General features: G+C 40.1%; 1 protein-coding gene across 1 annotated transcript in view; it reads left to right on the forward strand.

Moving 5' to 3' along the window:
• Window positions 1-15641, forward strand: part of LOC124622651 (unconventional myosin-IXa-like) — a 329610-nt gene that overhangs the window by 201811 nt on the left and 112158 nt on the right. The window contains exons 20-21 of the mRNA XM_047148429.1: window positions 7200-7343; window positions 8972-9233. Coding sequence (XP_047004385.1) covers window positions 7200-7343; window positions 8972-9233 — 406 coding nt within the window. The remainder of the gene's footprint in view (window positions 1-7199; window positions 7344-8971; window positions 9234-15641) is intronic.

Below are 15641 nucleotides of genomic sequence, written 5' to 3' on the forward strand. Positions count from 1 at the left end.
AGGCACATAGTGTGTGGCCATAGAGTTGTCTGTATGGGGTGAATAGGAGTGTATCCTGTTTCAGTTAGCCGGTTGGTTAGTTAGTTACATGTTCTGTAGATCATTTGTACACTTCTTTTATCAAAGTGACGTGGAACAAGTCAGTTTACAAGATGTGTGTACATGATTAGCGTTAACATCAATGAACACATTATTATTTGTAGTCCTACTCATGCAGCTACACTTCATACAAAAATAGTGACCTCAGGTTTGTAAGTAGAAATTTATCAGTTGTATAGAAGTTTTCCAGGAGAAATGATTTTAAATTAGATTTCAAACTTGCTTCCCCTCCTGTCAGACAGTTTATGTTATCAGGCAATTGATCAAAAATTTTTGTTGCTTCATATTAAACACTTTTTTGAGCCACTGACAGCTTTAACAATGGGTGATAAAGTTCATTTTTCTCTCTATTGTTGTAGGTATGGACATCATGTTCTTCTCAAATTGTGGTGGATTATTTGTGACGAATTTTATTAGCAAATGTATGTATTGCGATGGATGATGCAGTTAAAAATGCCTTGCTCCTTTAGTAGTTGCCTACGTGTTGTCCATGGATGAATAGTGCTTGCTTTTGTGCAATCAATACTTCCTTTGTAAGTGATGAGTTAATGCAGAAAATTATCCCATATTGACATTATTGGGTGGAAATATCCAAAATATCTCAGGAAGTCAATGCATTTGTTTCTAAGATTAGCAATTATATGAGGAGTAAAAGTAGCAGAACTTAAGTTTTGAGAAGCTGAATAATATGATTCTTCCAGTTCGAGTTTTCAATATGTGCACCCAAAAGTTTGGAATATTTTACCCTATTTACTGACTCCTACTCATGTGCTATGTCAGTTTCTAACAGGTAGCTCAATAATGCATCAAGTTTTCTCATAAACAGCTGAAAGTTTTCTAGAGGGTATCTGTAGCCTACTACGATTATCAGGGAAGTATGGTGCAGCAACTACTCACAAGCACATGTTTCTAGGTTCTGAGCAACACAAAAACTGTATATTTCAATATTTTCGATTTTGTGCCCAATTTTTTCATTGGTTGCAACTCCTCCTTTTTTCACATTAACTCTACATAAAAATGATGAAAGTCTGTAATCACTGATATTTAACTTCTCCATCCCTGTGGTTACATGGTGTTTGGAGAAGCACAGAACATTGTACCATCTTCAGTGCATACATTAAGCTCATGTATCTTTGTTTTCAATCCTCTGCTGTTCTAATGAAACAAATTAATTTTATTTTTCTGGAAACTTTTACACATACACTCCTGGAAATTGAAATAAGAACACCGTGAATTCATTGTCCCAGGAAGGGGAAACTTTATTGACACATTCCTGGGGTCAGATACATCACATGATCACACTGACAGAACTACAGGCACATAGACACAGGCAACAGAGCATGCACAATGTCGGCACTAGTACAGTGTATATCCACCTTTCGCAGCAATGCAGGCTGCTATTCTCCCATGGAGACGATTGTAGAGATGCTGGATGTAGTCCTGTGGAACGGCTTGCCATGCCATTTCCACCTGGCGCCTCAGTTGGACCAGCGTTCGTGCTGGACGTGCAGACCGCGTGAGACGACACTTCATCCAGTCCCAAACATGCTCAATGGGGGACAGATCCGGAGATCTTGCTGGCCAGGGTAGTTGACTTACACCTTCTAGAGCATGTTGGGTGGCACGGGATACATGCGGACGTGCATTGTCCTGTTGGAACAGCAAGTTCCCTTGCCGGTCTAGGAATGGTAGAACGATGGGTTCGATGACGGTTTGGATGTACCGTGCACTATTCAGTGTCCCCTCGACGATCACCAGTGGTGTACGGCCAGTGTAGGAGATCGCTCCCCACACCATGATGCCGGGTGTTGGCCCTGTGTGCCTCGGTCGTATGCAGTCCTGATTGTGGCGCTCACCTGCACGGCGCCAAACACGCGTACGATCATCATTGGCACCAAGGCAGAAGCGACTCTCATCGCTGAAGACGACACGTCTCCATTCGTCCCTCCAGTCACGCCTGTCGCGACACCACTGGAGGCGGGCTGCACGATGTTGGGGCGTGAGCGGAAGGCGGCCTAACGGTGTGCGGGACCGTAGCCCAGCTTCATGGAGACGGTTGCGAATGGTCCTCGCCGATACCCCAGGAGCAACAGTGTCCCTAATTTGCTGGGAAGTGGCGGTGCGGTCCCCTACGGCACTGCGTAGGGTCCTACGGTCTTGGCGTGCATCCGTGCGTCGCTGCGGACCGGTCCCAGGTCGACGGGCACGTGCACCTTCCGCCGACCACTGGCGACAACATCGATGTACTGTGGAGACCTCACGCCCCACGTGTTGAGCAATTCGGCGGTACGTCCACCCGGCATCCCGCATGCCCACTATACGCCCTCGCTCAAAGTCCGTCAACTGCACATACGGTTCACGTTCACGCTGTCGCGGCATGCTACCAGTGTTAAAGACTGCGATGGAGCTCCGTATGCCACGGCAAACTGGCTGACACTGACGGCGGCGGTGCACAAATGCTGCGCAGCTAGCGCCATTCGACGGCCAACACCGCGGTTCCTGGTGTGTCCGCTGTGCCGTGCGTGTGATCATTGCTTGTACAGCCCTCTCGCAGTGTCCGGAGCAAGTATGGTGGGTCTGACACACCAGTGTCAATGTGTTCTTTTTTCCATTTCCAGGAGTGTATTATGGTCTTTTACTGCTCTAATTTCTTTCAGTACTATTTGTTTCTAACTTGACTCTAAGCTAAAAATGTGCCCCTTTGATTCCAGTAATCACAGGGATTTTGTCTAGTGTGCTTGTGATATCCCCCCCCCCTTACAATTTGCAAGGTGCTCAGCTGGTCTTTAGTTTTTTTCTTACTCAGGTGCAGGCTGTGTTAATTGTATCCCAATTGTAGCAAGAGGCACGGCACAGATATGAGACTTTGTTTCAATCAAAAGCAATTCACTCAGATCTTTGTTCAAGCAACTAACAGCTGTGTTGGACACTGCCAAACCTCAACAAATCCCACATGAGTGTGTTTTCCTCCAGATCACCTTTAATCTGTATTCTAAGTTGCTAGTGAGGCTGTTCCCGCTCTTCCTCCTGTAAGTACCTTACCCTCGCCATCAAAACCTCTGCTCAAGGCCCCTGTTCTCTTGTCACCAGGATAAGCCAATGTATCATATCTGTAACACTCTCTTGCCTGTGCCACGATAATACTAAATAAGCTACCCTTCTTTGAAATTCTGAGATGTTCTCTGTCAATCCTTCGTGCTAAGTGTCTCATACCATGTAGAAATACTCCAGAAGAGGATGGAAAAGCATTATGTAAGCAGTCTGTATAGCAATGTTGTTGAATCTTCTAAATGTTCTGTCAGTAAAACACAGTCTTTGTTTCATTTCCCACGGTGTTACATGTATGTATAATGCTTATTTTCTAGTATGTAAAGATCACACACACACACACACACACACACACACACACACACACACACACACACACACACACAAAGCATCTCAGCTGAGGTGGGTACTGGGAGAGGCCCAGAGACAACAGTAATTAGTGAATGTGAGTTGTGCTTGCTTGAATATATGTGTGTGTGTGTGTGTGTGTGTGTGTGTGTGTGTGTGTTCAATACAGAATTGGCAGACATGCTGCAATATACCTAAGTGCTGTTGGAATAATGTTTGTTTATTTTTCTTATAACAATTCCTTTTTTTGCTTATATGTCTATTTCCACATGCAACAAAATATTTCTGATTCTTAGGCAGTGTGGTATCAACTATTGAGATACAAGGATCATCCACACTCCTCATGTGAAACAATCTGAAGTAGGCAACCTTAACACTAAAGATTCAAGAGGCTAAAAGTAGGCAAACTCACCACTGATATTAAATATATGTATAGAAGAGGATGTACGGAGATACCATCATTTGACCACTGCACACACATTCATATGGAAGCTATAGAAATAGGCATCCCTGGCACAGATACATGAGAGACTCAAATACGTTTTACTTAACATAACCCAGTACATTATCTTGGGTGGCAAGTGTTTGTAAGAGGCAAAGGTATCAAGTGCGCCCAGGGAAGAATGAGAGGATTGCTCGTTTTCTATATGCATAAGGATCTGATGGATAGGGTGAGCAGCAATCTCCGATTGTTTTCTGCTGACACTGTAGTATACAGGAAAGTGTCCGAGTGACTGTAGGGGGATTCAAGATGACTTAACAGAATATCGATTTGCTTTGATGAATGGCAGCTTGAAAAAATTTAAATTAAAATGAGTGGGAAAAACAATCTTGTAATATTGGAACATAATATTAGTGATATGCTTCTAGATATATAAAATTTTTAGGTGTAAGGTTGCAAAACAACATGAAACGCGACAAGTGCTCAAGTTTGGTTGCAGGGAAGGCAACTGCTCAACTTTGGTTTATTGGTGGAATTAGAGGAGAGTGTTGCTCTGAAGAAGACTACATAAAAACATTTGTGCAACTCATTCTTGAGTACTGCTCTTTTTTGGTCTCTCCAACAGGTCAGATTAAAGAAAGCGATCGAAGCAATTCAGAGGCATGCTGCTAGTGTTTCCGGTAGGTTCAATCAACATGTGAGAATCATGGAGATGCTCCATGAACTCAAATGGAATCCCTGGAGCAAAGGCTACATTTTTTTCAGGAAATGCTATTGAGAAAATTTAGAGATCCGTCATTTGCGGCTTACTGCAGAATGATTCTAGTGCCACCAAAATACATCTCTCTTAAGGATCATGAAGGAGAGATGAGAGAAACCAGAACTTGTATGGAACAGGTATGGGAATGACTAACAGTGATACAGGATACCCTCTGCCATGCATGATGTGATGGCTTACTGAATATGCATGTAGATGTAGAAGAGAGAGTAAGGTAAGTGAAGGAGTAGCTAAATGTGGGAGTTATTTTTCATGGACACGAAATTAGTGTTATATGATTTGCTGATTATTTAGCAGTAATTGTCGAAAGTAAGTGGGAACTGAATAGTGTGTAATGAAATTGATTATGTAGTAGCTGATGGCCTTGATTTGTAGATAAACAAAATTAAAATTAAGCTTATGGAGTGTGCAACAGATGAACATTCACAACAGGTGTACATTCGGGATGGCTAAATGTTAAACTTGGGCAAGAGGCTCTTCAAATACGAGGTTAGTGGGCTTTCTACAAGAAAGAAACAGCTCCTGACATTCAGAAATAAAAACTTTGAAATCAGAAAAAAGATTCACGAAAAGCTATGTTTGGAGCACTGTATGAGTGTCAAATAAGATCAATGAGGAAGACAGAAATAAAAAAATTAAGTCACCTTTGAAATGAAGTGGTACAGAAGAGTGTTAAAGATCAAATGGATTGATTACTAAGTAATGAAGCAAATGAAAGAGAAAGTCTACTAAACACCAATTAAAACAAAGAGAAATTGCATAAGCCAAATGCCGAGCAGTTTCCTTTGCAAAGGTCGCAGTTGACATCCTTTCCCTGTATGTCCTCATTGTGAGCTTTTGATTTGTGTTGGATGACTTTGTTGTCACCAGAATGTTAAATCATACTATTCCTTTTTCTTCCTCCTTTAGTGAAAATGGGTTCATTAACAGATGCAACCCACATTTGTTTGTTGGTAACTACATTTTGCTTTGAGAAATTACTGATAGTCCTTTTTTAAGTAAAGGTTATTAATTGCTCATTTTCTTTCACTCAATTAAATCATCCAAATATTGATATAATCTTACAGATCTTAGATTAACACTATTATGTGCCCTCGATTTTCTTATTATGAGGGCGGATGAAATATAGATGGGATTTTATTTTTTATTTAAATTCATTTATTGGAAAACTCGAGGCAATCATAATTTATTTTTCCACATAGACTCCTGCTTTGGAAATGAATTTGTCACAGCTTATGGGCAGCTTTTTGATGCCCTCATCATAAAAAGAACTGGGGCATGTGACCAGCCAGTAGTGCACGAAGTCTTCCACACCCTCGTCATCTTCAAATTGTCGCCCTTGTAGAGCTTCTTTAAACGGTCCAAATAAATTGAAATCACAGGGCGATAAGTCCAGGCTGTAAGGAGGATGATCAAGTGTAGTCCAGTGCATTTCCTGTAGTTCGGAGACAGACAGAACTGCAGTATGGGGTCACGCATTGTCGTGGAGGGGGATGATCTGCTGAATCAATTTCTCTCGTGTTTTGCGGCAATATGCAACTCTTGCCTTATTTAATAATTTACAGTAATAAGCAGCATTGATTATACATCGCTCATGCAAAAAATCAATCAGCAAAATGCCTCACTGATAATAAAAAAAAAAAAAAAGGTTGAAAGAACCTTGCCAGCTAACAGTTGAGTTTTGACTTTCACTGGTGCTGCCTCTCCTTTCCTCCGCCACTTTTTACTGGCTTGTTTGGATTCTGAAGTGTAGTGGTGAACCCATGTTTTGTCTCAGTTGATGACCCGACTCAAAAATGCATCACCTTCTTCCGCAAACCTTGCTGTAGACATCTGACAGACTGCCAAACGTCTCAACTTAGGTTTTTGGTCAAAAGTTTAGGTACCCACCTGGAACACGTTTCACGAAACTGTAGATTGTTTGTGATGCTTGCTCTGTTTCTGATAGTATCACCTGTTGATCCTCCTCAGTAATGTCTTTAATCACATGAATGTTTCTGTCTGTAATGATTGTCCGAAGACGGCGATCATGTTGCTAATTTTCCACACGTTCTTGTCCTTCCTTGACCTTTTTATGACAGGCAAAAACATGTGTCCTTGATAGTGTTTTATCACCGAACTGTGCAGTCAATCATGGCAAATTTCCGCTGCTGTAACTCCTTCACAAGCAAGAAATTTGATAATTATGTGTTGCTCAATGGAGGGGTGCACCTGTTGCTCAGACATCATGAGCGTTACTGACGAAATGGCCGGAAATATCTTAACAGTAATCTCTCCTTACTTCTAACAGTCCCGCTAAGCATAGCAGAAGTGCGGGGCTAGTCCTACCAACTGTTGATGTTCAGGAACAAAAATCCCATTTATGTTTGATCCTCCCCTCATATGCCATTTCCATACAATGTGGAAAAAATGTTAGTGATATTTAAGGATGTAAATTTGGTCACTGACTAGCCACATTATCTCACTGTTGGTGTTGTGTTTTAGCAGGTATACGAAAAGGAAGTAGCAGTGACAGTCTGTCTTCACAACGAAGCATTGATTCACAGAGGAGTAGTGAGTCGTCTATGAGTAATATTTCTGTTGATGTTACTCACGAGAGGTTAAGACGACAGAAATACCCTTTTAATTGTAAGTACTGTTTATTTAACTCCTTTTATTTACTTTTACTTAAATTTACTGAATTTATGCATTTATTTAATTTGGCAAGATTAGAGTGTTAACAGGCTGTCTTTTACATCTAAACAGACATCCTTGGCAAGTTAATGTTACAATATGTGTCAGAAACGAACAGTACACAATAATAATAATAATAATAATAATAATAATAATACAATAAAGAATAGAGGGTTCTCTCTCCCCCTCTCTCTCTCTCTCTCTCTCTCTCTCTCTCTCTCTCTCTCTCACAAACACACACGCACCTGCAGTGTCTTAGCTCTGCAGTCTGCAAGTAATAAATGGGGAAGCTCCTTTGTAGCTGCTTAGCAGTGGTGATTGGGGAATCTGGAGTATATATGGATATCGTAAGGCAGATCTGTTGGTCAAGTAATTTTCCAAGTCAGTCAGAGAAAGAGCTACATGTGAAAACAGTCATGTCATGTACAAACTCCACTCCGCTTTCTGCGTAGCTTTTTATAGGGTAATGCCCACTGGTGAACTAACCATTGAAATGAAATGACTGTAGCCAAGAGCAGAGTTGAGGATGTGCCAAAGCATCTACATCTACATCCATATGCCGCAAACCACTGTGAAGTGCGTGGCAGGGGATACATTCTAGGGTACCAATTACTAGGGTTTTTTCCCATTCCAGTCACATATTGAATGCAGGTAGAATGATTGTTTAATTGCATGCTTGTCCTCACAATCCCTACAGGAGCAATATGAAGCAGTTTGTACTATATTCCTAAAGGCATCATTTAAAGCTGGTTCTTGAAACTTTATAAGTAGGTTTTCTTGGAGTTGTTTATGTATGCCTTCAAGAGTATGCTATTAGTTTTTTGCAACATATCTGTTGTTCTCCCATGAATCAAATAAACATGTGACCAATTGTGCTGCCCTTCTCTGCATACATCCAATATCCCCTCTTAGTCTTATTTCATACGTGTCCCACAAACTAGAGAAATATTGTAGGATCCGCCATGTGGATGATTTGTAAGTAATCTGTATTGTGGACTGATTGCATTTCCCCAGAATTCTACCAATAAACCGAAGGCTGCCACCTGCTTTACCCACAACCCGTACAAAGTGTTACACCCAGGTATTGGTATGAGTTAACAGATTCCAACCATGACTCACTGATATATATAGGTACTTTGGTTTTTTCATTTTATGAAGAGCACAGTTTTGCATTTGGAGTGTTTCTAGTATAGACAGTTCGGGTGTTTCTGTCATACAGTTTGCCTGTGCCTACTTTTTTATGATTATATGAAATAACTAAATAACTGCAGCAACATCATAATTTTTAAGAAGGGGAGAAAAAGAAACCCACCAGAAATTAATCACATTGCATTGAATATGAGGTATGTAACCTCCATGCTGCATTCATATAACTATTTCAAAAATTAGGTATAGCAGGATGGGTTGGGGGGGGGGGGGGGGGGGGGGGGAGAGAGAGAGAGAGAGAGAGAGAGAGAGAGAGAGAGAGAGAGAGAGAGAGCACAAACAGAACCAAATTGGATGCATTTATTGTTCTATCATTTAGTTTTATAAGTGTAAGAATAAATTGTATTAAACGTTTTTGTACATGATTACTGTTTCAGTAAATAAAATAACAGAGAGGAGGGAAAGTAGCGGGATGACAGGTCCACACAGTGATGGAGAAGTGGATGAAACTGTCACACGATCTGCACCTCCCATTGTGCAAACAACAGCCCTGAGTCCCTTCCCAGCACCAGTTCAAGCACCAGAACCTGATCCTGTATGGAGACGGCGTGAAGATGTTCCCTCACCATATTCCGTTCCTGGGAAGTCTCCTCTACAAAATGATGGCCATAAGAGTATACCTGTCCATAAACCAGTCAGGTAAAGTATAAATAGTCATATTGTGGTGCAGTTCTTGTTGCGTCCGTTCTTGCTACGAAAATGGGATGAGAAGTTCCGCCTTATGTGAGACACCTTTTTTATTTTGTTTCACCCATACACGTTTCAGCACTTTTGTGCTATCGTCAGTGGATTTAATTTCTATTTTTAACTGTAAAATTGTTGTTAAATATTAACATTTCTGTTGTTTATAACATTATATCAAAGTTCCATTTATAGCATAAGTGGCGAAAAGTGGATGTAAGCATTAGTTTAACATACCTTACATGATAGGTTAAGAAGTAAGCCTATTTACTTCACCAACAACAAAGGAGAACACACTACAACTTCAGAACTGTAAGTTACACACAAAAAATGTGGTACAGACTCATTTCCGTTCATAAATGGATAACGAGCAGAAAAAATAAATTATGTTTTTCTGTTTGCAGATGACAAGTTGTATATTGTGTAGAAGAATAGCTACCAACATAAACGGACAATAACATCATGTAATGTATGTTAACTAATGCTTACATCCACATTTCGCCACTTAAGCTATAAATGGAACTTTGACATAATGTTATAAACAACACAAATGTTATGTAACAACAATTTTACAGTTAAAAATAAAAATTAAACCCACTGACGATAGGACAAAAGTGCTGAAACATGTATGGGTGAAACAAAACAAAAAAGTTGTCTTGCATAAGGTGGAACTTCTCATCCCAAAGTGTCAATAACATAAAAACAGAATTAAGTAAACTTTCTTGCACTTTTCACTTACAATTAAATTGATCTATGTCATCCTTGCAATGTATCTATTTAGGTAATTTGATGTTTGCAGAAATATTGAGTGAAAATTGTTGTTTGTAGATGTGTGGAAGTGTGTAACACACTTGCAGATGTGCTAACCAGCGGAAACAGAACACATACTGTGATAGTTTTACTGTAGTTGAGTCGACATTCGGAGATCACTGACAGTTACAGTGGACTGGGTGTGGTAGCTTTGTGCGCCTACCTTAACCAATAATGTAACGTGATTTTGTAAATGTCTCAATGGCAATGCCTCAGTGTTGTCACAGCTGTATAGACGATGAGGTCCCATACTCCAAGGAGCGTAGGAAACATTGCGGGAGACCCGCACCGCCGACTAGGCAAGGCCTTAGCATAGGTGGTTTGCCATTGCCTTCCTCCGACCGTAATGGTGATGGATGATGATGATGATGATGATGATGATGATGAAGAAGAAGACTACACAACAACACCCAGTCATCTCAAGGGAGGGAAAATCCCTGACCTCGCCGGGAATCGAACCCGGGACCCCGTGCGCAGGAAGCAAGAACACTTCCGCAAGACCATGATTTGTGGACAGCTATATAGAAGATTACAGTTTTTGCCTGCAACCATTGGCGCTATGCTGCTGAAAGATGGCAAAATGCTGCTACCTGTTGAGGGTCCTCTTACGACGATTAGACCAGTCTGGACCCAGTACTGTATTATGCCTTTTCAGATGCCGACTACCAGTGTTGAATGAATTGAACAACTCGTGGGGGAAAAAAAAGTTTTCTGAGCCCTAAAAGATATGATAATTTCTGCTATTAATTAATCAAAATTGTAAGGAAGAATGTAATAAAGATTATATTAGTAGTTGTTGTTATTTTGACTGATGGTGAAAATGAACCATTTCAGAAGGTATATATAATGCCTGGAAAATTCACAGCTATGTCAGTCCTGGTTTGATTTAGCACTCCTCCATGGCTATATGTAGTGTTATTGACAGAGAAAGACAATTCCTCAAGGCAAGTGTTCAAAGCAACAGACTACCAGAAGTGACTGAATTTGTTAGGTGTTAAATTTGAATGTTGGTTCCAGCTGTCTGTGTCAGTAATTGCATAAATATGAACTGCAAGCAATTACACCTCAGTTGTGGTTATGTCTTCCGTTGGAGCGAGATGAGTAACATAGAAAGTTTGCCATCATGTACAGTGATGAGAATTGTTAATTTGGCAATATATTGCAGTAGATAAGAGATTTTAATAAAATATAAAAATAGGATTTGTAATGAAAGTAGCCCACTGAGAAAATTAGGTATTTTATATTTCGTTCATTGTGAATTGGTATTGTAATAGCTATGTAAAAATATCACTCTATAGTTAATAATGTTGATCGAAGGAAAAGAATATTAATGTTTGATTTCCTGTTGACAGTAAGGTCACTTGAGGCAAAGCACATGTTCAAATGATGAAAGGTTGAAGGATGAAACTAGCGAGGTCCTTCTTGAAGATACCATCCCAGTTTGCCTTGAATGATTTAGGGAAACCATGGAAAACCTAAATGTGGATGGCCAGATAGGGATTTGAACTGCTGTCCTTCCGAATGCAAATCCAATGTCTTTTTGCCGTGCCTCACACGGTGAATAACATTGATTTTGCACTATTGTGTTTTAAAAGTGGATAGATTTTCAGTAGTAATTTACATCAAGAAAGCTATTTGACCACAGAAAAATTAGCAAGATTTTGGAAGTGGTAGAATAATGTAAGTATGAAGCTTATAAATTATGAATTATAATTTCATACTAGCTCAAATCCCTTAAACAGACGTTTTGTAGGACTGGTGAACAAACTGAATTAAAAGGTAAGAAAATGAATTAGAAGGAAAGACATTTGTAAGCATCTGTTACATTAAGTGTAAATGTTTAAATGAAAGAGGACTGAGAAGAAAAGGAAATTGTTTGAGTTCACAGGTAAGGGAAAACTAAAGAAATATCACATTACAAATGGTGGGAATGAAGAGTGCTTACTGAAAAAAGTGTGAAAAATTGCTCCAGAAATGGGCACTGAAGAAATGAATGTCTTAGGTTGGAAAGTATATGTTAAGTAAACAAAAGGAAAAAAAAGAAGAGAAATGACATTTTGCTTGTAATAGTCAGGAATCATTGTGGATACTGTTGTAATGAGTTGTGATGTTGCTATGTGTTAGGGGATACATACAACTGAAATATGCAGTAATCACACTAATTTATGGAACTGCAGGGCTTCTGTAAAGACTTCTCTATGGGGAAACCAGTGCATGATCTCACAAACATTGCCTTGGCAGAACTACACAACAAAAGTATCATATTAACATTATATATGATCTGGTGAAGACTTTCAATAGAGTGAATAGTAAAATCTAGTAGGGAAACTAGAATAGACTGGTGTTAGAGGATTACCTTTGCATAGATGGAGTCGTATCTTAACAGTAGAAAATGAAAGATCATATTAATAAATGATAATTATAAGACTAAATGTGGAGCAGTAAAAAATTAAATGTGATGCTCTGCAAAGTTCGGTGGTTGCCTTGCATCTGTTCTTGATCTAAATAAATAATTTGTCAGGGTCTCTGGAAGAAATCTCAAAAACTGTGAAGTTTGCTGGTGACACAAGGACCCAGATATAGTCACACCACATACAGTTACGAGAATAACAGGACAGGCTCACCACTGAATCACAGCAGACAGCTGGGGTTCAGAATAGAGTTTTAGATTCTTTTGCAAAAGTTTGTAACAGGTTCTCAGCAGACAATGAGCATTACCAAATGAAAGTGCTGGCAGGTCAACAGACACACAAACAAACACAAACATACACACAAAATTCAAGCTTTCGCAACAAACTGTTGCCTCATCAGGAAAGAGGGAAGGAGAGGGAAAGACGATGTCTGCTTGTGTCTGTATATGTGTTGATGGATATGTGTGTGTGTGCGCGAGTGTATACCTGTCCTTTTTTCCCCCTAAGGTAAGTCTTTCCGCTCCCGGGATTGGAATGACTCCTTACCCTCTCCCTAAAACCCATATCCTTTCGTCTTTCCCTCTCCTTCCCTCTTTCCTGATGAGGCAACAGTGTGTTGCGAAAGCTTGAATTTTGTGTGTATGTTTGGGCAAACTCTTTGCCTCTGTATATGTCTGCTTGTGTCTGTATATGTGTGGATGGATATGTGTGTGTGTGTGTGTGTGTTTGTGTGTGTGTGTGTGTGTGTGTGTGTGTGTGTGCGTGCACGAGTGTATACCCGTCCTTTTCCCCCCTAAGGTAAGTCTTTCCGCTCCCGGGATTGGAATGACTCCTTACCCTCTCCCTTAAAACCCAAATCATATATATATATATATATATATATATATATACAAAGTAAAAGAATTTTTCATTAGCTAGTCCTTCCACAGTTCATCAGAATATTTGAGCTCAAGAAAGTAGATGCAAAGTAACTCTGATGTTAATGTTAAATAGGTTTTAATTTTGTCGGTGTGTAAACAGCTTGTTGAAAGCTACCTAAATGCTTTGTTTGGAGTTTCATATGAAACAGTAGCTGTTTAGTGTAAGAGGAAGAGCAGTGACTTTTTTCCAAAGTAGCTGCTTTTCTCCACTTGTACAAATGCATATATAATCTAGAAATAAATCCCAGAATTACCAGTGTGAGAAGTTTACGATTAGTCCAACATCTGTTGTTAGTATACTTCACAGAAGTAGCATGCAGTTGCTGTTTCTGCATGTTGACGTGTAAAGTAACACATTAAACGTCTCACAGAACACAATGTTAAATTCCTCTCTCTTTGTCTGAACAGGCTCAGAAGGCCTAAAGTACCAACTGACCTCCATGTCATTGTCATCTGATAAGTGTCACTAGATGCGGAAATGGAGGTACGTGTGGTCAGAACACCGCTCTCCCAGCCATTGTCAGTTTTTGCAACCAGAGCTGCTACTTCTCAGTTAATTAGCTCCTCAATTAGCCCCACAAGGGCTGAGTGCACCCCGGGCACAGCAGTGCTTGGCAGACCCGTTCGGTCACCCCCCCCCCCCCCCCCCCTCTCTCCCCCCCGAGTGGATTGCTAACCGAGCCTGAGAGCGCTTAACTTTCGTGTTACTAGAAAAGGCTGTTGGCAGAATGTGATGTTAGAATGAATGAAAAAAAGTGAGGCAAGAGTGAAATTACAATATCTAGAGGATAGGAAAAACAGAAAATCACAAGAAAATACTTGACATTAATATTTTTTAGATTTGCAATGATGATCTAAAACATTCTGACCACCTGCTTAATAGCATGTTGATCTACTTTTGAGACACAATACAACAGCAAGTCCTCAGTAAGTTTCTGGAGGTATGACCAGACATCTAAGCACAAATTACACAGTTCCTGTAGATTATTGGCCAGAGGACTGTGGGTTCAGAACTGTCTCCTGATAGCATCCCGTGTCTGTTCCATTGGGCTCGGATCAGGTGAATTTGATGGCCTAAGCATCAACACTAGTTAACTATCGTGCCCCTCAGACCACTGTAGCACAGATAGTTACCCTGTCAGAACAAAATAAAACTGTAATTACAAAGGAAATGCACCACTTACAACAACAAAACACCATGTGAGTACAAGCGTCTGCAAACAGCAAAAATATGTCGAAGGCCTTAGGGCGAAGACTGTACAATGCTTCGTAACAATAAATTGCTTTCTATGAGTGTGACGTCATAACTGTTTACAGTAAGTTCATTTGAGCAGTTGCCAGCAGACTCAAGTGCACGCACAATTGACTCGCATATGAGCAGTACCTTCTCCCACTTCCGACTACTTGAAGTGTGGCTGTTAGCTGTATCTGCAGTAGCAGCAAGCAGCCAGATGCTAACGAGAAAAATTTTTCTGGCACACCCTAGCTGCCAGATTCATGCATGCGCAGAGTTGTCAGAGTTGTAGTGGGGAGGGGGGTAGTCTCCACGTGACCTGTGTTTACATTAAGTGATTTCACTGTTTCCTCTTCGTGTACAGCTCCCACGTCAAATGAAAACAAAACGGATTTCTGTGTCGGGGAGCTATCAAGTGAATTAAAATACATTCACATAATTATGAAAGGCAAAAATTTATTATTAGTTTCAGTTTTCTGATTTTATTTCCATGTGTTTGGCAGTTAAGCATTAATCTCCTTGCAGAACAATGAAGTTTTTTTTGTCAGTTCGCTAAAGAAATTTGGCTTTATTAATCTCTTCTGCTGAGGCAATAAATTTATTTGAAGTGCTTACTTTCATCTTCTGCCATGTATGGCATTATGCCATAATAAAGAACCAAACATGAGATAGTACAGTACTGGTACACCAAGAAAATTAATATCCTGAAAAGCGCACTGAAAAGCTTATCATCTTGTGGGACCTACTTTGTTGTAAATCTGGATAAACCAATCTGCCTTCAAGCCGAATTATGCATTTTAGTATGGTTTAGGAAATTCTGATGCTCCTGAAGTATCCTCTGATGTCCTGTTTCTTTTATGGCGTAAAATAAGATCTCTTAATGCTTTATACATACAAACATCTGGGCTTCCTACATCACTGCAGCTGCGCACGCGCAATAATGCCTATTTTCTGGTGCTATCTGGCAACTGCTAAAACGAACTTATTTCTT

Source organism: Schistocerca americana, chromosome 7 (genome assembly GCF_021461395.2).
Source record: "Schistocerca americana isolate TAMUIC-IGC-003095 chromosome 7, iqSchAmer2.1, whole genome shotgun sequence".
In the NCBI taxonomy this organism is placed as follows: Eukaryota; Metazoa; Arthropoda; class Insecta; order Orthoptera; family Acrididae; genus Schistocerca; species Schistocerca americana.